Source organism: Cyprinodon variegatus, unplaced genomic scaffold (genome assembly GCF_000732505.1).
Source record: "Cyprinodon variegatus isolate N-32 unplaced genomic scaffold, C_variegatus-1.0 Scaffold7, whole genome shotgun sequence".
In the NCBI taxonomy this organism is placed as follows: Eukaryota; Metazoa; Chordata; class Actinopteri; order Cyprinodontiformes; family Cyprinodontidae; genus Cyprinodon; species Cyprinodon variegatus.
Genome location: NW_015150460.1, coordinates 826,398 through 853,989, shown reverse-complemented (window position 1 = coordinate 853,989; position 27,592 = coordinate 826,398). Strand labels below are relative to the sequence as shown.

Sequence of the window (27,592 nt, the reverse complement as noted above, 5' to 3'; positions counted from 1 at the left end):
TTCCATGAGCTTGAAGGACTGCATCCATGCAGGTTGACAATGATTCGTAAAATCTATTGATGAAGTCTTCTGGAAAGCAAAGGAAGCTGTCTTTCATGCCTTCCAGAGTTCATCAAGATTCTTTGGTTTGGTTTTCCATGCTTTGTCTTTCATTCTATTCCAGACATGCTCAATGATGTTGATGTCTGCTGACTGGGTTGTTTAGTCCTCAATCACCTTGATCTTCTTTGCCTTGAGGAAGTTTGATGTAGCGATGGAAGTAGGAGATAGAAAACCAACCTGCTCAAAAATTTGACCTCATGGTTGGGAATGTAAGAAGTAGCTAATACTTCTTGATACTTTATGCTAATTGTATTGCCTTCCACCATTCAAATCTCTCATACACCTTAAGTTGGATGTAACCCCAGACCAATCTTTTTCTACCATCAAACTTAACTGTTTTCTGGTTTAATCTTGGACACATTGGGGCTCCACTAGGTCTCTTGCAATATTTGCGGCAGCTGTGACGTAAGTCAACCGAACATTTGTCTCAGAGATCCACTTTCTGCCACTTTTCCAGCATCCTTTCTTTTAGTAGGCTGTGGGCCTTGGCAAAAGCCACTCTTTTTCTTTTTTAATTACCTTTTGTTTAGTGCTGGATCCTGGGAACTAATTTGACCATGGAGGCCATTTTGAGTAGTAACTCTACAAGCTGTTCTAGTTGACATTGGGACTAGAGGTGACAGAACCCGTTGGGAAAGGGGCTGGCCTTGGATTTTTGAGCGATCCTCCCAAGCTGATGTCTTTCAGGGGTCTGCCAGACCTGGGCTTCTCAAAAACATCTCCAGTTTCTTCAACTCCTTTCTTAATTCTTCGCACTTGACACTGAAACACGTGGAAGGTGACCGCTGCCTCAGCAGTGGATCTGGCATCCAACCTCTTGATAATCAACTCATTGGTCTATGGGTGAATCTTAGGTATGTTTCCAGATGTCAAGCTGCAGTTGATGTGAAGGTTTGATGTGCTGGGATTTATTACAAGTCAGGTTATAAACTGTTATTTCTAAAAAGAAATGGAAAAAAAGACTAAATTAGCATTTAATCAACATTAGCATTTTTCTGGTCACATCTTCTATTAAGCGCAATTTAAAAGTTTGTTCACTTATGTTTCTCCCCTAAACATTTCAGTTTTACTCTGACTATTTGGATGTGCTCTCTTTCATATTTTTTGGACATGAAAACCAACTTATAGCTAATTTGCTGAACTCTTACTTTGTTTGACAGAGCCACCTATGGAGCTAGTTTACCACTACCTTTCCTAACATAGATAGTATTTATGGATCGTGTTCCTTGTGTATGCACCCCCCCACCCCCACCCCCACCCCAAGTCTGCCTCAGCAGCAGTCCACCTTCACTGAACCTGGATCTTCCTGTTAAAAAAGAGATTTTCCTAACCACTGTCGCTGCAGGCATGCTTTTTGTGAGGTATTGATATAAAGTCAGCAACACAAAGCAAGAAAATGCCTCCTTTCATCTTCCAGGAGGAGCAAATCTTGGAAAGTCAGTTACTGGATGCAATCAGCTGGGTTTCCTTAGATAGAAAATGTTTTACCAATCTGGATAGTTTTATTGAATTGTCTTTGTAAAGTAACTTAAGATGACATGTGTTGTGAAATAGCGCCATATAAAGGACCAAATTCAATTAAATTAAATAAAAAGAGAAGCTGGTTAAATACATTTACTAAAGTGATGATTTTTGGAGGTAGTTGGTTGAACTTGAATTGAGTAAAGGACATCAATTATAAATTCAAACTGTTATTTATTAGAAATATTATTAAACCATGTATCAGTTTTCATGTTCAATAATACATCATAGCTGAATATATATAATATATAAAATCCAATCCAATTACATAAAAATGTGTGGTTCTAAAGTAAATACATTTAAAAAGGTTCACGCAAAATGATGCTTTTTAGGACAATGTACCTTCAGTTTAAGACACTTGGTAGCAAACATGAGGCTGATTCCAAATTCAATGGTTAAAAAGACAGTCTTTTATAGTAAATAACCAATAACGTTTCTTTTGTTGGATTTAGTTTATTTTCCTGCCATCCCACTGAGATGTAGTTAGGCTATAAAAGTAGCAGTCTCTAAGTCGGGAAAGTGATCCTGAAAACAACACCTGCAACCCCACTTTAAATTTCAACACATGGTTTTTAGCCTTCTCGCACGAAACAAAGAAGCCATCGGATGTGTCACAAACCAATTGCTTCACACGGCCATAAAAAAATGGAACATCTGGTTATTCTTATCAAATCAATCCCTATACAAGGAGACTCTAAACATGGAAAAGCTCTACAGTAATAAAATAAAGGTTTAAAAACAGAGACATTTCTCTGTCTTATTTAGAGGCTGTGTTCATTAACTTAAAAATAGCTTGAAAAAGGAAATTTACATTTGAAGAGTTTTATTGTTAACGTCTTGCAGATTTTCTTTCCTAATGTAAAAGAAACAAAGTAAAAGAAAAAAGAAAACTACCAATTTCTACATTTCTTTTGAGAAGCACTTTTTTATGATTCATAACTGTATTGAGATATGATCCACTTTCTGCAGGCCTCTCCTCACAGCCTGGGTCCGAGGTCCAATGACCCTGCAGGTCAGAAGGGTCTGATCTCAGGTGAAGTATTGTCATCAGGCCCATGACCAGAGTACTTAACCCCTGATTGTCTAATTCATATCCCAGGTGTGGAGCTGGGTTATATGCTGTGTGTCCGTCACGGAGCTCAGCATTTCCTCTCCAACAGCCCAATGAGCCTGTCTCAGACAGGACACGCTGTTAAGGACGCGGAGGGGTGAGGGGGGTGGGTGTAGGAGGTGTTTGAAAGGGTACAAACTGAGGTGGGAGTGGGGGTGTAGGAGGAGAAGAAAGGTCTGCTTAAGGTGGTCTCTACAGTTCATGTTAATTATCAGTTATTTTTGTGACCCCCCATGTCAGCAGCAGGCCTAACTGGATCCTGCTTCTAACACCCCTCTGAGGGAGAAAAATCACATGGACGTGACATGTGCATACAGGACGTGAGATGTTGGAGAACATGATAGGCTTCGAGGTTTGCATGGTTGAAGACTGAACAGTTGAGAAGTGCTAAAGAGAGGTGATAAAAGAACTCTGGCATCTAGCTGACAAATGCCACGACGATTTGCTCAGTGTGCAAAAATAAGTCATGTTTTAACGAACTCCTGCAGAAAATGTTTCAGGAGGATTCCTGCTGTAAATCTCCTATATGAATAATTATCTGTCAGCCACTGTTTCAATTCAATTTGGTAATGCAGAACCAGTTAACAAATGCAAACTCTTGGTCCCTGTTTTATTTTGAAGCAACTTTGCAATAAAAACAGCTGCTGTTCATATTCAGAAGTATTTAATTGAATCAATACAGTCAGGAAGACTTATTCAGGTACACACATTAGATGCTACTGTCCATACACTGCTGTCAAATCCAGTTTATAATGCCAAGCAATAAAAGTTTATCTATATAAGGACTGCTTCTGGTCTCACTGTGTCTCTAACTTTACTGTAAAGCCTCCTCCTATGCAAGAGGGAACCGATCTCTGCCAGAGCTAAAATGCAAAGCAAAGAATCTGAAAGCTTTGATCCAGGATTATGTTTTGGATCTTCCTAATGACTAAGTTAGCTAATGTTGTCGTGTGTTAAAAAAATTAACAGTAATGTCTAAAATCTACAGGAAACCTTTGGTCATGAAAGACAACTGTCCAACACCTTTGTGCAGTTTTAGCTGGATCTTCCCCTTTGTATTTCTGCGTGACTACAGTAGTAACATTTATTATCCTCAGTAGGCATTTTGTTTGGCCACTCAGAGCATGCTAACCATGCATGAGAAGGGAACAAATGCAACCCCAGTGTGTTGGTAAGGCCCTAAGATGTGATTGTAAAGCAGGATTTTGTTGCTGTAAAAAAAAAAAAGACTACTGCTGTACACTGCATTGCATTGCAATACATTCTTCACAATTAAAACCAACCACAGTTAAAAGAAAAATACAAGTTGATTCAGTAGAAATACACGGTACCTCAATTGAATCTGAAGCTGCAACCAAATGCTGCACCCAGTGCACTGTCAAAATAAAGGCAACTGATTTACATGATGCATTTTATCATAAAAGGAAATTGTTAACTTATGGTTCTCTTTCAATCTTGAATTTCTCCGTCAGTGTCATACAAGGTCTGCGATGGACCTTCGACCTGTTCAATAGTCTGATGACAGCTGTAGCACCATGACAGCTGGGAAAGGCGCCAACAACCCCCTTTGACCCTGAACAAGGTAATTTTTCAAGGAAAACAAATGTCATGAAGTCAGATTGCCTTAACCTACCTATTTTTTTTTTTTTTTTCCCATTTCATTTTTTGCATATATTGAACACAAACAGTCTCAAGATGTTATACAAAATGTCTTGAAGAGGATTTAGACTCCTTTAAATCTACCTTGTTTGAAGCACATGCAATTTTTACTTTAAGAGCCCTAAATGGATTCAAGTGGAAATAATTACCGTAGATGTCAAATGAAAACTAAACAGAGTTTACATGCATAAATGACTATGGAATATTATAGAAAAATTATTTATGAAACTAAGAAACAATCAAGAAAGAATATGAGGAGTGGTTTAAATCAAGGTTTGGTTATAGAACATGATCCTATGTTCTAAACATCTCATCTGTCATCTGAAATTAAAAGGATCTGTTGGAACAACAAACCCACCAAGAAAATTATTACTCACTGAGACAAACAGGTTACCCAAGAGGCCCATGGACCGTTAGACGTCCTGCTTAGAGCAGTCTGCAAGCAAGGCAGGGGCCAAAGCAAGCATGGGAAAGCTACTGTCTTGTCCTGGTGTGACTAAAAGTTCAACTTTTCTCCTGTTTGCAAAACTCTGGGAAAACTAATGCTGCGCATCCTTACGAGTACTCCGTTCCAAAGCTGAAACATGGTGTTAGTGGGGTCATGCTGGGAGGCTGCTTTTTTTTTAAATTAGGCACATCAGCTTTTTTAAATGTGCTTTTTGAAGCATTATTACACCAGAAGAGCTTGACGGAAATGCCCAAATTAGAAAATAAACTCAAATTTGCAAAAAAAGTTCCTACGCTTACCTGCGGTGGTTCTTGGTTTTTGTGAAAAAGACATACTGGAAATATCGTCGCCATTACTAGCTGACATGTTGACATAAAAGCTTTTTGCCCAATGGCGATACACTTTTAAAACTTTGCTTAAAATTTGCAATTGTTTTGGAAGGAGACACGAGTAGGGATAAAGGTTCTTCTTCCAATCTAACAACCCTAAAATGTACAACAGCTAATATGTCCTGATTTTGTCAAAGCCTACTAATGTGTAAGAATGGCCAATGCACATGGAGACACTCCAATCAACCTGTAGCTACTGATGCAAGGACAGGATGTTGTCTAAAGCAGGCATCCCCAACCTTGGTCCTCGAGGCCCGCTGTCTTGCAGGTTTTAGAGGTTTCCCTGGTTTAGCACAGCTGATTTATAATGATTGCAGTAGACCAAAAGCCTGTTAATCAGCTTTCAATTAAAATCAGCTTTGCTGGAGCAAGGAAACCTCTAAAAGCTGCAGGACAGCGGGCCTTAAGGACCGAGCTTGGGGATGCCTGGTCTAAAGCATTGATGTAAGCATGTAGAGTTTAGGGTGGTTGGGGGCTGAATACAAATATTTCAAAGAAACATAGATGGGATCATTTGTTAAACTAGGATCTGAAAGAGTCTAAAAGGTGAGGACTTCTGGTGTTAGGAAAACAATAATTAAAACGCATTGAGATTAAAACCAAACCAAAGATTAAAGAGAATAAATTATTTATAAGGTATAAGGTGTTATTCAATCTTGCTGGAAATGTATGAAACATGAAGCTGGGACTACAGTCACTGGGAAACTATTGAGGTAGATCCTCAATGTTCGTTTTGTTCAGTAGTTTTAATGTTTAAGCTGCTGCTGATGTTGCTTTAATACAGAAGATTAATAGCTGCCCTGGCTAAAGTTCCTGAGCCTGGTGGATCTGCAGGAATGGGAAGCTCGTGTTGCCACAATGGATTTTGCAGATTGTTTAGGTAAAGCCCCCGTTGAAAAGTTGTCTTCCTGTGCACCTGTTAATTCGAGAAACAGGGATCTAGGTCTAAGCAAATGTCTTTATCCTTGGACTGGACCTGCTTTCCAAAACTTTGTTTAATTTTTGCAAAACTTCTGGAAAAATTCTTCTTTCTATACAATGTCTTAGGATATTTATTTTCATATACTCAAATAAGTATATATATATATATATATAAATAACGCAACTCCATTGTGTTAGATTGCGCCTGTTATCCATATTGCAGAGGTGTCAGCTTTGTGGCTCATTGGACTTCAGACTGATTTACACTTTCTGCAGTCCTCTCTGACTCCTTCTTCCCAAAGAAGCCGGATCCTCCAGTTTGAGTTTCTTCCCCAGATAACGCCATGATTCTTCATGACAGCTGAAGCGTCAACCCCTTGGCACTGAGGGTGAATTTATGATCAGGCTCAGGATGCACAGGATAGCCCCGGGGAGAGAATACACAATTGTTGCACAGCAGGGACAACCTCCTATAATCTCCAAGATGTGTTAGGTTTTCCACCGTATGATAAAGGCACATTTTAGTCTGTCAAGGGACCTAACTTGGAGCCATATTCAATTTGAAAACCCCTTCATTTATCAATGCTCTTTATTCATCATCATCTATCATTTTAAATGTGCTTGAGTGTCATTTCTTTATGGGAAAATGAGAAAGATGCTTTGTTAGCAGCTGTTGTTTACAATACAATGGGAGACAGTAACTCATTTTGACAAAACACACACAGACATTAAATGCCCTCTCCTGAGAGCTATCTCATGTTGTACATGTCACCTCTGCTGCAGTTCAAGCACATAACATGAAATGAATAATAAAAATGCATGCACCTATGAATAATTCATGTCCACAATAAAGTCCTTCAGATGACCATTTTTGATGTAGGGAACAAACCAGAATGTTTGATACTTGTTGAGCAAGTGGAGATGTTAGAAACAAGTGGGAGGAAAAAAAAAAAAATATATGATTTTCTGGACTGTAAGCTGCCACTTTTTCCCCCCACACATTGAATCATGCAAATTATGAAAAGGTGCAGCTTTACTGTGGATTTTTCCTAACCGCCAGAGGGGGTCAAAGGTCAAACTTGAAAATGAAAAAATGAGGGGCCAATTTTCATTTAGCACAAGAACATGCTAGTAGCAGGCATGACGGAGAACAAATGTCCCAAATTCACACATTTTGGCATTTATTTGCCTCTTTAAAGCTGCTGAATCAATGAAGAAACTGGGCACAACTCCTGCTGAGCTGAAATAAAGAGCTGTCAAAGCCCCATCTTTCAGTAGAAGCTCTTACTGCTGCAAACCAACAAGCTAACGGGAGCTAGCATTCTTCTTATTCGTCCCTACTCTAGGGGTGATATGTAGAGCTCCCCCTACAGGTATGGTGGGAGACAGTTCAGGTGATATAAACAGCTTATAGCCCAGTGCGACTTATATATGCAAGTTTCCTTTTTTTTTTTTTTTTTTAAGATTTAGTGGGCGTGGCTTATAGTGAGGCGCGCTCTATAGTCTGCAAAATGTTTTTGTGTGTGTTTAATATAACTGACTGTACAACAGTAAGACAGTTTATATTTATTGGGTTATTTAGTGGCTTTTTAGAATCCATTGTGTCTCATTAAGTTTGAATTTCTTTATAAAAACCAACTTGAGCACAAAGACAGAGGAACTAAGATAGTATAATTACCTTGTTTTGAAATGCGGTATTTTTAGGCCTGCCTTCATCAGGTGCGTGCTGTAGCCAACATTAAGTGCTTATCTCAGGTTGCTTTAAAATGTCCTTGTGGAACCGTCGGTCTAGTCAAAACAACCAGTTCCCACAGCTGGCGGCCCAGAGTCCCTCAGAAATGAGTTAGAGAGATATTCTCTGACAACTTTTGTCTAAACGTTGGTCAAAATGAGTTAAAATCATTCTTATTTTGCAATGTAAAACAAGAGATCTTTGAATTATTCATGATTAATAACTTGAATTTTGATAATAAGTGGTATATGTTTTTTAAGAGAATGGCTCCATGATTAAGATGAATGCGGAAACATTTTCTGTCATTATATGGCTATAAGTGCATATTGTTCGCTTGTCTGACAACTGAAAACATGTCATAGAAAAATAATCTTTTTTTGTTGGTTGTTAGGTCTTTGTGATGATGAGCAGCAATGAGATTTAGCTTTTCTTCTGAAGACTTCCCTAGTGGGATCAGAAAATGCAATTAAACAGAAACTTTGTTGGAGCAGAACCAGGTTATTTTTTAAGGCTGGTAGAGAGGAAGATGGTAATTACATACAAAGACATCTAAACTGGTTCTGTGTAAGGTAAACAACTCATGTCTGACACAACAAGGCAATCTTTTTAACACTGTTGTGGTTTTGGTGTTGAATGCTTTTTGTTTCAACTTCATTATCTATTAATTCATCTTGGAATTAGGTACTTATATTTCAAACATTTACTTCCTGGTCATAGAAGTTGCTCCATTCAGTAATATTTTGTAGAATTAAATTAGCTCAGTCGATCTTTGGTTCTTTCTGTTTTTCAGTGTTTTTCTACTGCTGAGCTGATTTTATTGACTAATAATTGATAAGTTCAATTGTTTATTTTTTATCAGTGGTTTTCACAATTTTTTATAACTTTTCTAAATTGATGTGTTAATTGATCATAATACAGGGAAACATTCCAAATGTCTTAAATGTAGTTTTTGTTCAGCAACAAATTTCCATCAGAAGTTACTTTAGGGCAAGAATCTTGCCTTCCATCAAATGTTTGATAGACTGCTGATTTAAAAAGGTTGACATTATTAACATGCCATCAAGTGCCAAACAAATGCCTGGACAAAGATTATTTGTCAAATCCATTGAGGAAAGAGGAGGGATCCTAATATAAAACCTTGAAGAACTCCTGCTTTATGCTGTTTAAATACAACACTGATAAAATGGAAATGTTTTTTTTATTGGTAATTTGTCAGCTCTTGCAGACAAACCAATAAGATAAGTTATATATATAGGTTTTATATACATATATATATATATATATATATATATATATATATATATATATATATATATATATATATATATATATATAAAACAAAATTTTAATGTGATTTTAATTATTCAGTGTCTTCATTTTTGTTGGATTCCTTCAAAAACTCCCTAATTAATGGCGAAAACCAGCTGGCGATCGAGGCTCTGACCTCACATTAACAGCCTCTTCTTTACTAAAGCTGCTTTCCGATCTTGTTTTATTTCAATACACAAGGTCATGCAGCTGTACAGAAAGAGAGATCCCTCACATTCCTGCCTGTGAAGTTTCCAATTGTAGCCCTTTAAGGTTGCAACAAATATGCCACAGGCAATATATCACCTTCTCAGAGGCTTTTATGTTTTTCTGTGATCTAAAATGAATGAGGCAAGATTCTATTTATAATGTTCTATGCACACATTTCTCAAAGCTGTTTTGACGCTGCAGATTCTAATCTATTTTTACAAGGTTATATTGGTTGGAAGTACAATTCTGATTGGTTAAGAAAGTCAAAAAAAAAAAGAAAAAAAAGCTGAAAATATATAATATCAACATTTTTGTCAGTATTTAAGTGATTCTAATGTTGTTCTTAAATATTTCGGGTTTCAAACTTTACAAAGATGTGCAAAGTAGTAAGAATAATGACTGTCAATAATAAGCAGTTAAATTTTGTTTTATTGAAGTAAAATGAGACCTTTTTAGGAATTATATTAACTGGTGTCATTTCTTTGAAATATTTATACAAAAGGTAAATAAATGTATGTTCGCTGCATCGAAATGCACCTTTTACTGAAAGCTGTGCAACCCTAGAAAAATACCAGGTGTTTTACCAGAGCAACAAGTCAGAGAAAGCCAGCAATCCTAAACAGACAACAGATCTCATCCAATCCATGTGGGCTGGATCCATTTATATCTTAAAGTCTTTGACATCAGAGGTCATCCTTTAAACTTCTCCCTGTGTCTGACAGACCTTTGATATCCAAATATAACCTTAACAAAGATGTTGAAAGTCACGGATAGGTAGGCAGTTTCCTTTAAATTATTTAGCCATTTCACCACTTTTCAAAGACATAGTCTTTACGCTTTAGAATAGTAAAATAAACTTGAAAGCGAGAATAAACACTAAGCATAAGGAAGATAAATAACGGCTGTGTGACTCTAACCTACGGATCCAACTTCACATTTTTCCTTTTTCTGTTTTCTTATTCAGTGTTTTAACTTTGTAGACAGACTGTTCTAGTTGTGGGGCCAAAACCCCAAGGCTTGAGCTTCTTTATACTCTGTGTTTTGTGTAGGGAATGACTAAATAGTTGCATTTTAATAAAACAGAACAGAAACAAAAGTGTTTTGATGAAGGATTCATATGATTCAGCTAAGCTTTCAGCTACATTGTGTGTACACAATTATACTTTTACATGAAGTGTAAAGTAGTGTTTGCACAGAGCAAAGTAGTACACAACTTATTCAAAATTGCTTGTTAAGACAACCTTCTGTATAAATTCTAAATGTTTAAGTGAGTTCTTTGGTCTAATTAGTAAAAAAGGTGTTTTCTAAAATTAACTTTAGAGAAACACTTCTTTGCCTGGTTAAGGGTTGGCACAACATACTTCATCTGTGAGTTAAGATTTACGGCGAAATTAAAAGTACGATTTAATGAATTCACAGGAACCTATTGCTATGTTAATAGGTGAGTGTATTTTAGGTCAACCAAGATAGATTTCTTTTTTAGATTGAAGTTAGATGTTTTTTTTTTAGAGTCAGTCAGAGAGTCTCATAGGGAGGAAGTAGATCAAGTTGAATGCTTGAATAAATAGTAGTCAGGCCTTGGTAAAAATTATACTAATCGTTGCATTTTGAATAAAAAAATACATGCTAGGGAAAGTATATGAAATAAAAGTAATAGGGTTTCCATGGGTCATTGGAAATCATTAAAAGTAATAAAATTATTGTTTTTTTAAATTAAGGCCTTAATTGGCATTAAAGTTCTTTAAATTTGGTTATCATGGCATTTAAAATGCTTTGTTTAACAAGAAAAAAAACCTTTATAAAACTATTTTGTCAGATAGATTATAGCAGATATAACTGGTTCGGCATGTTTGCGCAGAACTGGTAAAGATAACGAAGGATATATATATATATATACCCCAGCTTGGAGGAAAAAAGGGGGGAAGTCTGCCAGAAATGGGTGAGGGAGTTTTATATATATATATATATATATATATATATATATATATATATATGGGTAAATGTTGATGGCATTAATAATTTCTAAGGGCATTAAAAAGCATTGAATTAGAGTTACTCATTCCTGTATAAACCCTGGAACAAAATAACGATCAAACCTTGAGGTACTCCCAGGGAAAATATTGTTCAGGAAAATGAAATTATTCTGCTAATATAAGGTAGGGCAAGAAATACACACTTTGAAACTGTCTCACTTAAGTTAACTGGAAATTATATTTTCTTGTTTATAACTCCCTTATTGTCCCACCCCCTTTAAATGACTATCAGGAGCCTGCCCCCGCCCCCCGTTTTTGCTAATTCAAACAAAGAAAGTTGTGATTTAGGACAAAAAAAGGTTCTAACCCTAAAACCACTAAGCTGCTCCTATGAAACAATGAAAAGTAGGACAGACTTTGTGTGTCCTTTTGGAGATCAAATAATACAACAATGCAGTTGTTTGGTCAAGATGCATTTAGTTATAACACCTGTCATGAAATTTGAGGTGACTCTTTAATAGCTTCTGAATGCCTCAATGTGTATTTATTCCCAACACGAAGTCTGTGTGCAGCAAAGACCCATTCAAAAGTAATATGCTTGTAGCAGTGTGGCAGCCAGTGTTGGATAGAGTTTCACATTCTATATATAAGCCTGTTGACTGTGTCCCCACTGCTCTATTTAAATGCCAGAGTTCCACTGTCAAAACAGAGAGAAGGACGCAACAATATGATGGACCTTTTTGAGACCAGCACTTATCTTTTCAGTGACTTGCGTTATTTGGAGGAAGGGGATCATGGATCGTTACAACATATGGACATCACAGGTGTATCTCCTCTCTACTCTAACAGCAACGACAGCCCGTTGTCCCCAGGACAGGATAATGTCCCGTCTGAGACAGGGGGGGAAAGTAGCGGAGAGGAACATGTGCTTGCCCCGCCGGGTCTCCAGTCACACTGCGAGGGCCAGTGCCTCATGTGGGCCTGTAAGATCTGCAAGAGAAAGTCAGCGCCAACAGACAGACGCAAGGCCGCCACGCTCCGAGAGAGGAGACGGCTGAAAAAGATCAACGAAGCTTTTGATGCACTAAAGAAGAAGACTGTGGCCAATCCTAACCAGCGACTACCCAAGGTGGAGATTTTACGCAGTGCCATAAGCTACATCGAAAGGCTACAGGACCTGTTGCAGACCCTGGATGAACAAGAGAAAATTCAAAATGGAACTGCCTTAAACACCAAAGAGCTTAATGTAAGCTTTCACTGATTCACACTCCTTAGAGGAAACTCCTTCTAGTGTCCTCTTGAAAATCTAAATCTGTCCAGGAGTGTGCCTGGGGGCTCAAATGACTTTCAAATGACATCAAAGTCCTTGCTTGGGCTTTGGATATGTTTCTTTTCTGACTATTACTGTATAATTTCTAGGTATATATTTATGCTAGGCATCAACCATTAGGAATCACATTTCTGCATGAGTTGCATTAATAAAGAAAGATTTTTTTCCCCGTTTTTCAGCTTGCCAGTGATGAGTATCAATGGAAGAAGTCCTCCGAGGCCTGGCGGAGCTCTGCTGATCATTCCAGTGCAGCAATGAACCAGAGACAAGGTACAACTGACGGTCAGTCCGGCAGTTAGCTGTTAATGAACAAAGCATAACCTTAACTGGTAATGTGCCATTTAAAAAGAATAAAAATAACTTTTCTGTCTTACTGATATTGGTGCAAATTTGGAGGCCAGAAGAGATAGTAAAAAGAGGTTGTAAGGCTGTTTAGGGTTATGGAAACCCAGTAATCAATAGTGTCAAAGTTTTCTATGTTTTACTCTCTAGGATTTGCAAGAGCCATTCTACAGACATTATTACTTTTTTACAGTCATTTTTGATATAGATTATGTTTCTGCACCAGCACCTAAATTCTTCAGTTTTTGTCTTTAAAGCCGTAGGGAAGTCATATTTAAATGTCAAATCATTCTGGCTTAAACATGTATTTAAATGTACTCTTAATCTGTCAGATATTGTCCCAAAAATTAGAAAATTTCTAAATCCCAACTTAAAATCTGTGTTTTTTTTTGTTATCTTATGCAGGCCAGTTAGTTATACGTCACCCTGAACGCCTAAATTTCAGCCAATCATATATCAACGGTCATCTGTAAATCTAATTTTTTTGGTCATAGTATCTTCATTCATATGTCGCCGCTAATATACGGAACGGTTGAAATAAGAGATAAGATTAGTTAGTTCCTTTCCCATTAAGTTCCATCCCAGTGTTCACGGGGATGGACGTCTGTGTCTTCGGCAGGTGTAGAGCTAACAGAACTGGCAGCGTTGCGAGGCAAGGGCTCAAACATGTACGGCTGTAAGCCTTCTACACCAAACTAAGCTTCTGCCGCCCTGGCGTCCTCTTCCACAAAATCTTTGTCCCTGCTAACTGGTTAGCAAGATGCTACCGACAAACCGGCCACAACCAAACTTGCTTGCGAACTTTCTGCCGCAACAATCTCACCCTCTTGATATTCGACCAATCACATTCACTACATTCAATCGTGTAAAGTCGGGCACCGCTCAGGAGAATTCGGAAATGCAACGTCTGGAACAGCCGCTTCCCTACGACTTTAAAGGATCATTTTAAGCTTAGTGTGGCCTACTTTTAAACACTAAGAACCATCGGATGGACACAGTTTGAATGATAACAAATGAACAAGTAACAGTCCAATTTGTTTAATATAAAGAGAAATTGCAAAGTTTTAGTGTTTTTTTTATTATTCATATGTTTAAAAGAATAATACTGACATAAACAGCTCTAAAACACTTTGGCTTCCATACGACAGACTAAATGACTCACAGATGAGAAATAAAACTGCTATTAATCATAAAGGAAGGAAGTCTAACTACAGATGATGCAGGCAGCAGCTATCTTGGCTATGGATGTCTGGATGATGTTGTTGTCTTAACTTGCAGACTTGTTTTTCTTACTTTTGGAGGTGTTGTAGTAGAAATCTCCTGTTTGGAGGCTGAATATTTTGGTAAAAATGGTTACAAATGGTTATGACTATCATTAGTTTATATTACAGAGTTTTATTCTTTGGGTAAAAAAAATCACATGGTAACATCTTGACAAAGCTCCAATGTAAGAATGTTTACAAAAAAAGGGATGAACATTTGATTAAAGGGGGGTTTGGTTAACATTCCACTAAAACCTTCATCTAAAGGTACATTTCCTTAAATTACTTTAGAAAATACAATGATGCTTTCTGAGGAATCTATATGAAATCACTGTTGAAACAAACAAAAAAATCAATATATATCATACATTGAGGGCCTTGTTTTCCGTGTATATGAGATACGTTTGTAAAAAAAAAAAAAAAAAAAAGACAAAACTAACCTTTGTTTTTAAACACAAAAAAATGCCGGTAGTAGTTTGGTGTTTGAAGTGCGGCTCCTAGGGAACATTTAAAATGAGTAAAGGCCGTGCCTACTGGAGTGTGTTAGTAAACTTGTATAAATGAAAAGAAAGATCCGCAATGTGCCGTACACCAATTGATAATTGTGATAAAGAAAAACCTAGTGAGCACATATAAATCAATTGTTCAACCAATGTGCAAACAAGTAGAAGCTAATGATCCATGTTAAAGTGGAATTTGGGTGAACTGATTGACTTTGCTGTCAAACAAGCCTCGGGTGACAGAATACATTTAAGGAAGTTAATACATTTTCATTCATCATTGTTACACTTAAAGGAGGATATTTGCAAACAACCTTAAATAAGTTGATATTGTGGAAACTTAAAGCAAATCTTCTATTCCATTCCAATTCTTTAGCGTTGTTGTTATGATTGATAGTGATAAAGAAAGTGTTTTTATTGTTGTACTGTTTGGAAATTAGATAGGTTTAGAGTAAATGGTGTTTCTTGTAGCCAGTATTAGATTGACACTCATCTGACCTTTTTTTTCTCCACTGAATAAATGCAATCACATTAAACCTGGAATTCTTGCAACGTTTTTCTATGAGATAAACTCCCAGCTGTAAAACGTTTACTTATTTGATGGCTTTTTGTAAATTTTTTACTGCTGTGCTCAAGATATCTGAGAAACACACTCAGCAAACATCCTAACCATCAATAATAAACCGCTGCAAGCGTATATTTTTCAACTTTTATGTCTGTTTCGATTAAAGCTTCTTGCAAAAGATAAACATTCCAGTGACCGACTTTTCTTTGCTTTCAGTGACCAGTGAGTCTTCTGCGACATCCAGCCTGCTGCGTCTGTCTTCCATCGTGGACAGCATCACCAATGATGAGAAGCTCAACTTCTCTGCTGAACCCTCAGAAAACTGAAATAGTCTAAAGAGTTTTATAGTTTCATAATTTAAAATTTCCAGCGTCATGCTCTGATTTTTCCGGCTCTAATGCATAATTCTGGCTTTTCCTAACTTGTAGTAGGAGAGCAGAAATTTGTACATATTTTATATTGACGTGATTAATAAAATGTATTTATTTTGTTTTCAAAGCCTAACTGATGGTTGAAGAAACTTTGCATTCTCTTTGGAAAATTTGTACACTTAGTTGACCAACAAATAAATCCATTACTCTGTTGTAAGGTGTTTAGACATTTTCTTAAAATTAAAATGCATGCTATAAGGAGGTGTTCTCATACAACCTTTAAAGAAAACCATTTTTGCTATTTTTAGAATATGCATCATGCAAATATTTACCTCATGTTTTTCTGTAACGATAGTAGTAGTAAAGGCTCTAGTACTAAACCGGCGTTCATGCTTATTAGAAGTCCATAAAAACTATTGAAACTGCTCTGGAACAGTTCGCTGCCAGAGTCCTCGTCTTTGTTCACCAGCAGGCCTGATCCCACAACAGTAATCTGAGTCCCCTCCAAACACCGCGTGCCTCCACACTCCTCCCCTATCACATGTTGGAAACACAGAAACTTAGGATCCAAAGCACGAGTCCAAACCCCAGTGGGTTAATACAGTTATTTCAGCAGTGAGGTCTTAATTCATCATCACTTGGATCTTCATCATATGACAAAGCGTTTACATGAAATGTGTGGCTCAATGCCAGTGGCTTGGAAATCCAATCAGTCCTGTTTGTCATGTATTGACGTGACAGAGGGGGGGTGGCAGCGTTGGTTCAATCCAACGCTTGATGTGGTGTTGCACAATAGTTCGCTCTGATCTCTGCAGACGACTCAAAACGCTTGTTGACCTTTGGGACTCAGACAGATAAAGCCTCATGCAAAATGTCACAGCTGCTCATCAGGCTCAAAGACAGAACAATAACATAGGTAAAGAAAAAACCGAAAGCAAGAAATGACGAGATGTAACCCCAGGTTTCAGTTTACAGGAAGTTCATTCAAACTATGCTTACATTTGAAGGTCATTTCCTCTTTACAGAGCTCCGTGTGCTAACTAACTGATCAAGGATGTTACAGACATTCACCAACACTTTTGCAAATGATAAGAAATTTTCAAAAGTTCTGATTATCAATTTTGCGTCTTTTAAAAGTTTTAAATAAACTATTCCTACCTCTGTTATGGTTATGTTTTACTCAGTCCTAATATTCTGCTAACATGTTGACATGCTGAGGCGGCCCAGCTGTAGCACCCAGTTAAATCTGGTTACAAATGAGTAAAAAAAAAAAAGCTACAAATTAGGGTGATGGTAAGGACACCTTCCAACCTAAAAGTGTTTCAGAATATGAGTGCAAGTATTTTCTGGGATGCTTCTATTATTTTAATAAAAACACTTTGGAATATCATATAAATTTTAATCAAAATTTAGATTTTATTTTTATGTAGGCCTGAATTTATTTTTTTATTACCATTTATTTTTGGTTTAATAGGGAACATAATCTGAAATAATAAATTTTATTTATATATTTATAATTTTTATTTCAATCTGCCAGAAGTGTGAATCATTTTATTTATTTATTTTTATTTTGTTGAAAGGTAATTGTACCGCTGACAGCTCGTAAGGATACAATCCGGATATTTCTCACAATGTGCCAAAACGTTTGGCGAAAGCCTTTCTCTGGGAACCGCTCACACCTAAGAAAACATGCAGGATGAACTGCAGTCGGAGTTTGTCCACAGCTGAAGAAGACATCGACTCTTCTGCAACTTGTTTAGAGGATCAAAGGCAGCTTTAGAGGCTGAGAACGACGTCGTCAATGAGAAAACCTGCCTAATTGAGCTGCGGGGCTTAATTGGCGCAGCACATGGCGCAGTTTTGGATGAAAATAGCGGCGCGCAAACTTAGTGTTGTGATCTCTGTCCCAGACTGGTCTCTTGGGAACTCTCTGCAGTTGCTTTTCTGTTGTTCTCAAGGGTCAAAGGCAGAGTTAAGTGAGGGGCAAGAGGTGATCTTTTATGTCCCACCTCCCTCACGTCTGAAAACCTTATTTCCTTGAAACGACCCCACTATCCTACGGAAGAGGATTAGGGCCACTGACAAATAATAATAAAAAAAATTACTGATTTTTACATTTTATTTCAGTTTAATATGGGGGGGAAAGTCATAATTCTGTGACTAAAGTCAGAATTCTGAGATTAAAGTCAGAATTCTTTCTTTTTTCCTACATTAAACTGAAATAACATTTAAAAATCAGTTAACTTTTTTTTTCAGTGGCCCTTATCCTCTTCTGTTCGATCCCACTGAAAATATGGGAGTAATTGCTTAAATAAATTAAAATGACTTTTTAAAAGTCTGTAATATTATATTAAGCTAATATAAATAATACAAAATAGGTAGGCTATATGAAAAATAAGTACAGTAAACATATTGCACAGAGTTATTGTCCACTTTTTTTAGTCACACATACTGTAACTGAAAAAAATAATGCAACTGCTTTTGGCATTTGCTTAATCATATTAAGTTACTTTAACACAGTTGTTTTAAATCCTACCCTGCTTACATGAAACAATAGTAATTAAATATGATTATGTAAAAGCCAAAAATGGTTGCATTATTTTTTTTTCAGAGTAGAGACAAAAGAAATGGAGAAAAAAAAAGAAAAACACAATTTTGAGTGGCAACACCATTTGTTTGGCAGTGAGCAGAAAGAAGTGTGCTGCCAAATCCTCCAAATCTGAATGCTTCTCATGGCAGGATGTTGAAGGAAAGTTCGAGCAACTCAGAGCACTCAGCTTCCAGGTTTGATCCCCCTGTTCCAGCATTCCGCCTTTCATCGACTCGGACTTTTAAAACACTGCCTTCACAGACTAATGACAATTATATGGTGTCATCGGCAAGACACAAATCCCAGCGAGGTTAGGCAGGAGAAAATCTGATCATACTTTCCTTTACATCATACAAGTGGCAGTATATATATTTAAGAAAAAAAGTAGAGGTACACTATAGATCAAGGATAACATGAGGAAGCTGGACTTTAGAAATAAAAAAAAACAACACTTTTTTTCCACTGTTGAGAACATGTGCAGCATTCACTTTCTTCAAAACACACCTAGAAACCTGCTGGTTGCAAATAATGGATTGTCAAGGAGCTTCTGTTCACTCAGAAACCACACTGTTATTTTATTTGAAGGGTTTTTTTTTTCATGCACCTGCAATATATTATAATGTTAATGACAATCATCTAATCTAGTTTTTGTTTGACAAAAAAAATCAGTACAACAGATCACAAAATGTGATAAATAAAATAAGACAGTCCTAATTCATTTTAATATAAATAGATTTTTTTGCATGGGGTAACCAGAAAAACAAACAAACAAAACACATCTGCCTGGGGGTGAAATATAGGGGGTTCATCATTAGATAATCCAAAATTACATTTTAAGACCACAGTTTCAAAAGGCATATTTTGCCAAAAAAAATAAAAAATAAAAAACCTCAACCCACAATAAAACATGATGGGGACAGTATCATAATAGGGTGTTGCTTTTTGTGAATAAATTAAATAATAAAAAAATATCTGGGTTACGCCGGAATGCTCCAGGTGCACCACAAAAACAATATAGAAATAAGTAAAAATTTCTTAAAATAAGTATATTTACTCTTAAATTGAGTAGATGAATAAGATGATTTGCCGATGGAATTAGTATTTTTGCTCTTAAAATAAGATAATTAGATAATATGCACTTGAAATAAGACCATGCAATTTTTTGTTATTATTTGAAATGTAAATCGTCTTCTTCCATTGACAAAGTGTCTCACCTCCTAAATTCAAGAGAAAATGCAATTATTTGAAGAAAAAAGTGACTTATTTTGATTTCAGTTTTTTTGCAGTGTGAAGACGTTCTCTTCTCACTGTCACTCTGAGTATAAGACTTCAAATCACTGATAGAACATCTTCAGGAGAAGATTAGTTAAAGTCTTGGGTACAGCCTGACTAGGCTCATAACTAAATCTGACAGATTTCAGCCGGATCTCTCTAAGTGTGCAGTTTCTTTAAGAAGAAATGTCCTCACATCCGAAAAGATTTCCGAGATGTATCCGAGGTTATTTGGGCCGATAACTAATAAAAAGGTGTGATTTTGCATCACGAAAATCTGCTATTTTGTAAGGGCTGTTTGCATTTTCTAGACAGCATAAGAAAATGTTATAGTTAATCCAAAAAAAAAAAATCTGTTTTCACAATTTATATTTACAATAAAGGTAAGCTATTTTAATGGAAAAAGTTAATATTTATTATTCTATGTTCTTTGTAATGATACAGTGTTTATTTACATACCAGATGGGCAACATTGCATTTGATTTACCGCTATTTGAAATAGATTTAAATTAATTTTCAGAAATATTTGTCAAGGTTGTTTTTAGCCTTTTTTCCACATAAAGGAATATAAGGATACTGAAACACAAGCAGAAGCAGAATGTTATTCAAAATAAACAGGAACATGTTTTTTTTCCAGTGTTGGGTGTTAAAGCTTTGAGATGCAAAGACTTTCTCTGTAGGGACAACTGATTTTATTACAATTAAATAGAAATCTATTTTTAGTCTATACTTTTTATGCAAGCTTAATATTCGTTTTATTCCGAAGAAGAAACAATTTTCATTATTTCTGATTAGAAGATCAATGTTAAAGTAATATAAAAGAGCTTCACAATATATTTTCACCCCCAAAGACGAGATAGGCATCAAACAATTAGTAAATTGATTTTAAATTTTTAGTTTCTCTACATTGGGGACAATAAATTATTACAAAAGATTATTCACCTGGAATTATGTTTTTGGGAGGTACTATAATAAATTAGGCATATTATATTAATTTAACTTAAAAAGGAGGAGAGATGAGGACAGACATTTTAATATGTTCAAGTAATTTATTCGAAAAGTCAGTAAAAATAATAAAAATGTTAGAATAAAAACAAAGGGAAATGTTTCCGTCAATATAAACACAAACAGGGAACTAAGATGCTTAAATTTCTGAGCAGCTTTTCATTTAAAGCCTGTTTGTCGTTCAGTTAAATAAAAACGATTGCACCATTGTGGCCATCTGTTGGCTTTAACTTACGTCATTACCTTTTAATGGTTAAAATTTGGTCCACAGAGCTGCGATGCACAGTGGTGTCATTAGTTTTAATGAGCTTTGACAAACAGAGGTCAGCTCTCTCTAGCAGCACCTTAAATGATGAGATTGGGCATTTAGACAATGTTTGCCACTGCTTTGAGAATTTGCAATGGCTTGAAATGTTACACCTTCATTTGCAGCTGGGCTGCATCTGCAACGCTGTTGTCTCAGAGGTAACAACTGGCCAGTACACTGCTGCAAGTGGTCACCCTGGTTTTCTTTAGAGTTCCACTAAACAGATTGAGCTATGTCTTCATAGCAAATTGCATGCAAGCTACAAAAACATATAAGTCAATTTACAGATTTGCTAGGCTAAATAAATCCCAGCAAAACATTTTGAAACTGGCCAAGCTGCAACTGTTCATCCACACCTTTGAAAGCGGCATGTTCGGCACTCGTCTTGCCCTCACAAAAGTAACGCTGGAGAAAATGGGGATGAGTGGGAAAACACCAGTAGGTGCAGATGTGGGAAACTCTGCAGGGCACTGGGGGGTTGAGGTGGTGGTAGGGATGAGGCAGGGAGGGAGCTGAACTAACTCCAGCCTGCCTTCTGGCTGGGCCAATGGGCCATGGTAATTAGATCTGACCAATGTAGGCCCTGGGCTTTAGCCTGGGGGCATATAAGGGGGGTGTGTGGCAACAGACCCCTCATATCACTCAGAGGTCTCCTCTGTTTCACCCAGCAACCTTAACCTCCTGACGCCTTTTCTTTCCCAAGCCATGGATGTCTTCTCTCCATCCCAGCTCTACTACGACAGAGCTTGTGCCTCCTCTCCAGATAGCCAGGAGTTTGGCACTAGCATGGAGCTCACTGGCTCCGAGGAGGATGAGCACATCAGAGTACCTGGAGCCCCCCACCAGCCTGGACATTGTCTCCAGTGGGCCTGCAAGGCCTGCAAACGCAAGTCCAGCTTTGTAGACCGCAGGCGGGCTGCCACCATGCGGGAGCGCCGGCGGCTGAAAAAAGTCAACCATGCTTTCGAAGCTTTAAGGCGCTGCACGTCGGCCAACCCCAGCCAGCGTTTGCCCAAGGTGGAGATCCTGCGCAACGCCATCCAGTACATTGAGAGTCTGCAGGACCTGCTGCGAGAACAGGTGGAGAGCTTTTACAGTCTACCTGGAGAGAGTAGCTCCGAGCCAGGCAGCCCACTGTCCAGCTGTTCTGACAGTATGGTAAGAACTCTCACCTTTATGGTCATTTGGGCTAGTGCAACTTGAAAATGATGATGTTGCAGCTGATCTAATACTCGGAGAGTTGTAATCTGGAAAGTGGCTAAAATGTTATCATTTAAAAACATAATATCGGCTTCTGTACAGAAGATCCTTTTCGGATCTTCTGTACAGGTTGTTCTTCCTAAAGACCCTCAAAATGAAGTGAATTACCAATTTTGTTCTGTTATTTGTACACTGAATCTGGCCATGTTTCAGATTATGAAAAACAACATATTGCACTAATGGCTTTCCCACCACTGAACACTTTATGGTCCCAGTAAACCAAACTAAATCCACCTCACTGAAGTCTGGCAGGAAAACGCAGGAGCTTTCCGCTGCATTCCATCCTGACTGCATGTATCTCCACCACTGCCAGGATTTTCTGCAGATTTACTCAGAGAAAGTGTCATCTTGCACAAACTGGTGTTGCTTCCACTGATACAATTGATTCGCCACACTTGGAGCCAGGCAGGGGAGGGGGAGGGCGCCCGGGCCACTTTGACTTCAAGGTGGACGTGAAATAAAGAAGCCCCAATAATGCTGGAATTTAGGATTTATTGGCCCTTCCAGAAACGACAAAGGGCACTAGCTGTTTTTCTACTTTTCTCGCCTTATCCTACTCAGTATTTTTGTATGCAACCATAAAACCCTATACTAGTGTGTGTTTTTGAGTTCTTTGTAGGAGTTCAAGGGTAAATTTGATTTCTTGTGTTCTTGCAGGCTGGAAGCAACAGCCCAGTGTGGCAACACCTGAATGCAAACTACAGCAACGGCTTTTCATATGCAAAGAACGGTAAGAATTATTTATTTAGAAGACTATTTAATGCTTGACTGATTAGAATAGAGAGAAATAGCAAGAATAATTTTTTGATGTGCAAAAAAGAGGAAATAAAAACAGCATTTTTACTATGTTACATTGTAGAATAGGTTAGATGTTTCTCCTGCAACCTCTTAAAATAACATCACCTGAAATGCATTTTGAATTTAAAAGTGAGTAATGTTTGAATCTTTTTTAATTTTTCCAGAGAGTTTGGATGACAAAGCTCTTGGCGCCTCCAGTTTGGAATGCCTGTCCAGCATCGTGGACCGCCTGTCCTCGGCAGAGTCCAGCTGTGGACCAGCCGGCCTGAGGGACCTGACCACCTTCTCTCCTGGCAGCTCCGAGTCTCAGCCGTGCACGCCAGAGAGCCCGGGTTCCAGACCTGTCTACCATGTCCTGTGAAGGGAAAACCATGCTTTGATACGAATAGATTGCCACGGGTGGCGATGGGACAACAGTTTCCTCAGACACCAGCTGCTTTTGCAACAAAACTGATAGTAAGAAGTTTTTTTGTGCAAAGTAGATGAGGACAGCGAAATCTGTGGCTAATATCTTTCATGCTGTACATGAGATTTTGTAAATATGTAATATAACACCAATTTATTCCACATGTGCTATGATACCCAATGTGATATATTTAATGTAATGATGCATTATTCAATTTTGAAATATATTTAAACTGTGCCATAATGTTTGTTTTTTTCACTCTATGTTGTGTTTATTGTTTTGCTCAAATGTTTGAAGGTTTTAAGTTTTCCAAGAATTATGTATTCACATTCAATAATATTTTCAGAAAGGCAGGAACACAATTATTGTCTTTAATTTTGTGTGATTATCATTCCTGATTTGGTTTGTCTGCATTTTGTTTTGTAAAAGATTAACTATTTTCCACTTCTCATTAAAGAAAACCAAGAATGTTCATCACAAATAACAGATTCCTTTTATTTTTAGTGAATTTTGGCCTATCCTATTTATTATGAACTAAACAGACCTGGTCCCAGATAGTCTCGGCTGTCTCTAGCTAACAAGGGTGTGAGAAGAGGTCAGCTGATACCATTTGTCATTCTGCGCTGCTGTAATCCCTCATGTCGGCTTTTGTTTTTGTTGATTATCATCAAACAAATGTTTAAATTCTCTAAAAATGAGAAAATGAACCTAATACCAGTAAAATAAAGGAGACAAATGGAAATGTCACCTTACTTTTAAGGTACTGGTGTTGATTTCTGCACTTGTTGTACCTGTTTGCTCTCTTTAACCAAATGTGAGTCATCATTAGCACCACCCAATATACCACCAACACTGGTGTGGGGAACAGATGGCCTCTGATGGTACTTATGGGGTGACTGAGGAGGAGGAGGAGGGGGTCAGGTCTTAGATTGTAAGCTGTATTTATCTAAAGGACCAGAACAAAAAAAAAACTTATTTTATTAAGTATAATTTCTGTGACATTTCCTTTGCTGATTTGAATCTGAAACAGAGAAAAGTATAAAGAATAATAAACTGTTTTACATTTAAATGACTAAAAACAACTACAGGGTTAAAAAACAATCTCATATATTAATCTAAACATAACCATGCATGTCTTGACTACGCTATTCAACTAACAAAATTTTAAAGATGAATAAAGATATTTTACAAAAAACTCAATCATTTTATTGCAGGGGAATAAAATCTTGAGATAACCACTTATCAAGCTTTTAAAAAAATAAAATAATTGTCATATTTAGTTTCAGATCATCTACTTTCACAAAATGCTATTTATTCATGTCTTTCCATCTTTAAACATCTTTGTGTGACCTATTTATGTTCCAGGGAAACAGAAAATAATTGATTATGATTTGGAAACTAGACTTGAAAACAGACTTTTAAAACATTGATTAAATGTACTTGAATTTAGGATTTTTTTTTTTAACTCTGCGGCTCCGATTAGATAAAGTACTGCAGAGAAGCATGGCTTTATTGAGGATTGTACGCATCATTATCAGGGGACTGATGTAAAACTGCTGCTGTTCACAGGTGAGTCGTTAAGGGTCAGTGTTCTGCTGGTGTCTCTGCTTTAACACACCTGAATCACATAACTTCATTAGCAGGACTCTGGAGAGCTTGTAGTTCAGTCATTGGATTCAGGTGTGTTAGATTGATCGAGGCAAAATAAGTTGTATAACACTGAGCCTTGAAGACAGGAGTTTGACCCATGATCTGATGGAAAATGGTTAAAAAGAAGCACAGTTAAGTCTAGGTTAGTTTCTTCTGCTTTTTTTTTTTTTTAGACATTTTATTTTTTGTAAAGACCTCCAAGTCTAAGAGTTTAGCGGGCCTCTTGCCACAGCCCTAATCTTTATCTTTGCTAACAGATTCTCTATTAAATTCAAACCAGTGCTCTGACTGAGGTTAACATTACATTAGCCAGAAGAAACAAATTAAGACATAATTTTCATAATTTTTAGATGTGCATGGGGTTTGAATAGTTCTAGGATTGTGATTCTGATTTGACAGAAAAAAAGTCTGAAAAAAAAGGCACGGATTATTTTCTGTCTGGAGCCTGTTTGTTTGCTTCATTTTTTTTTTTAGATTGCATTCACAGTTTTATTTTTACTTTTCTTGTAGCCAGTAGGTTCAATTCAAGGGTTTTTAATTTATGAAATCTAGTAGCAGTCTTGTCCTAACTTATAATGAATTATCTATGATTAGAAGGAATCTACAATCATAAATATCAGATTTTGTTTATGTAAAAATGCATAAATTATTATTTTTTCTTTTGTGGGTATCCTTAGACCACAGGCATAAACCCACATACTCTCTCGGGTATAGAGATTACTCTAAAATAATTGGTTGTAAAGCAATTTTATATTAGATGACCTTTTTAAACAATTAGCTTCATTTTATTAGCTGTGTTTGAAAGCATTAAATTATAAAATGGTTTAAAGGGAACAGTCTGAATTTGATCTAGTCTATAGAACAAGTCTGGATTTTTTTAAATTCGAATGTTTTGATTAATATAGTATATTTCTATGTAATTGAAAAAAATTGCAAATACAGCTCAAAGCTTTTTTTCACTTTCTTTTTTTAAGAAATGGAAAATTGTAGCTATGATAAAAATGTAATACAAAACGAACCTTTTTTGAAAAGCAGAACATGTAAATTTAAAGGGAAAGTATATAAAAAGTTTTTGAATATTAAAAAAAAAGGGTTTGTAATTCTTTAACATTTAATAGTAAGAAAGTCTCTGTGGTGTTTTGAATGCGATTACAGATTTTAGTTTTATTTTCATGTTTTTTCACCTATTTAACAGCTTCATTTTGAATAAACTAAGACTGGAGTTCTATTTAAATTAATTAAAAGCTTCCCAAATCGACTTCTTGCCTGAGCAGACAGGCTTTTATTTCTCTGTCATCAAATGCAGATTTCTGTTCTCCATTTTTGTACAGATACATGGAGCGCAACAGAGCCTGAAGACAAACACAATCGGTGTAACAGGGCTCCTTTAGTGCTATGAAGCATTCCAACATGGGATTGCATCACAATAACTTCCATGTAGGTAAGGAAGCTTAATGCATCAGCTCTTCCAAAGGTTCACTTTAGAGTTAAATTTAACTTTGCAAAATCTAACCTTTGTCTTTTCCAAGTAATCTACTGAATATAAGAGGAAAAATAAAGGAGTGAAAGGAGCGATTACTGCAGTACCCTGTGGCACCACATGAGTGAGGTGTTTCATGTGCATGACACACCAAGCCATGACCAGGCATATTTAACTCATGGTGTCTAGTAGAGAGCTGCTTAAGGCATTTCCTCATGCCTAATAGGCACAATGAACAAAAAAAGAACAACAAAACGATGAAGGATATCATTGATGAGGCATCACATATATTTTCCTTTTTTTTTTTTTTACTCACTGCCTGAGCATTCAGTCCAACTAAACCTTTCCTCTTTTAATAAAAATTTCCAAAATAATTTTAATGTCTTCTATGCTAAAATTGATAGTTTTATTAAAGTGTGATATTCACCTGCACTGACATGGGCTTTAAGGCCACAAAGCTCGGAAGAATCAATTGACAGAATTATCCCTTTGCAAACCGATGTTTTATGGAACCAGGATCTCATTTTCTTGGGACATTTCCTGCCATCTAAAGTTGTGATCTTGTGCAACTTAAAGGGATGTTTTTGGGCATAATGACAAGAAAAAGAAAAGATTGTAAAAACACAATCTGAAAATAGAGATGGATGGATATAGCAGTGGCAGAGCTAGATGGGGGGCCAGGGGGGGCCATGCCCCCCCTTAGCCAATCATTGGCCCCCCTGTGGCCACCCCTACCGTTTTTTCCCTTTAATACAGATGATGGCAGCAGTAATACTCTAAAGTGGAATATTCAAAAAGTGTACATTTTTCATACATTAACAATTACTTGACAAGAAAAACACTATTGTTAATTAATTAATTATGCACACTGCTGTACTAAAATGAAAGGTAAGTACAGAATTCCTGCTCTTTTCAGATCTAGATTTTGTGTTATATGGTGTAAAGAGAAAATGATGCGTCTCTGCAAATTATCAAGGAGTCTTCAGTGAAATCATAGATAACTATTATAGTAAAAACGTATTAAATAATCAATTTATTATTACTTGTAAATGTCAATTTTATGCATAATGATTATTGATA

The 27,592-nt window shown here is 36.8% G+C and overlaps 2 protein-coding genes across 3 annotated transcripts; both read left to right on the top strand.

Annotated features, from left to right (window-relative positions):
• Positions 1-12,081: 12,081 nt before the first annotated feature.
• myf6 (myogenic factor 6) lies at positions 12,082-15,949 on the top strand. Of its 2 annotated transcripts, none has more exons than XM_015375838.1 (3): positions 12,082-12,620; positions 12,884-12,974; positions 15,590-15,949. In XM_015375838.1, exons 1-3 carry the CDS (start codon positions 12,102-12,104, stop codon positions 15,697-15,699), a joined length of 720 nt encoding a protein of 239 aa, XP_015231324.1. In that variant the 5' UTR covers positions 12,082-12,101; the 3' UTR covers positions 15,700-15,949. The 2 variants fall into 2 exon arrangements, with proteins under 2 accessions (XP_015231324.1, XP_015231315.1); XM_015375829.1 differs by having other exon boundaries at positions 12,884-12,986.
• A 5,616-nt stretch (positions 15,950-21,565) lies between these two features.
• On the top strand, positions 21,566-23,843 carry myf5 (myogenic factor 5). The gene is made up of 3 exons (XM_015375751.1): positions 21,566-22,076; positions 22,836-22,908; positions 23,141-23,843. The coding sequence occupies exons 1-3, from the start codon at positions 21,624-21,626 to the stop codon at positions 23,335-23,337; spliced, it is 723 nt and encodes a 240-aa protein (XP_015231237.1). The 5' UTR covers positions 21,566-21,623; the 3' UTR covers positions 23,338-23,843.
• The last annotated feature ends 3,749 nt before the right edge of the window (positions 23,844-27,592 follow it).

Excerpts from the sequence above, each read along its gene's own strand:
- myf6 (XM_015375829.1), top strand. The coding sequence starts at position 12,102 with ATGATGGACCTTTTTGAGACCAGCACTTATCTTTTCAGTGACTTGCGT. Across the intron at positions 12,621-12,883 it reads TAAACACCAAAGAGCTTAAT|CTTGCCAGTGATGAGTATCA; the intron begins GTAAGCTTTCAC and ends CCCGTTTTTCAG. Across the intron at positions 12,987-15,589 it reads GAGACAAGGTACAACTGACG|TGACCAGTGAGTCTTCTGCG; the intron begins GTCAGTCCGGCA and ends CTTTGCTTTCAG.
- myf5 (XM_015375751.1), top strand. The coding sequence starts at position 21,624 with ATGGATGTCTTCTCTCCATCCCAGCTCTACTACGACAGAGCTTGTGCC. Across the intron at positions 22,077-22,835 it reads CCAGCTGTTCTGACAGTATG|GCTGGAAGCAACAGCCCAGT; the intron begins GTAAGAACTCTC and ends GTGTTCTTGCAG. Across the intron at positions 22,909-23,140 it reads CTTTTCATATGCAAAGAACG|AGAGTTTGGATGACAAAGCT; the intron begins GTAAGAATTATT and ends TAATTTTTCCAG.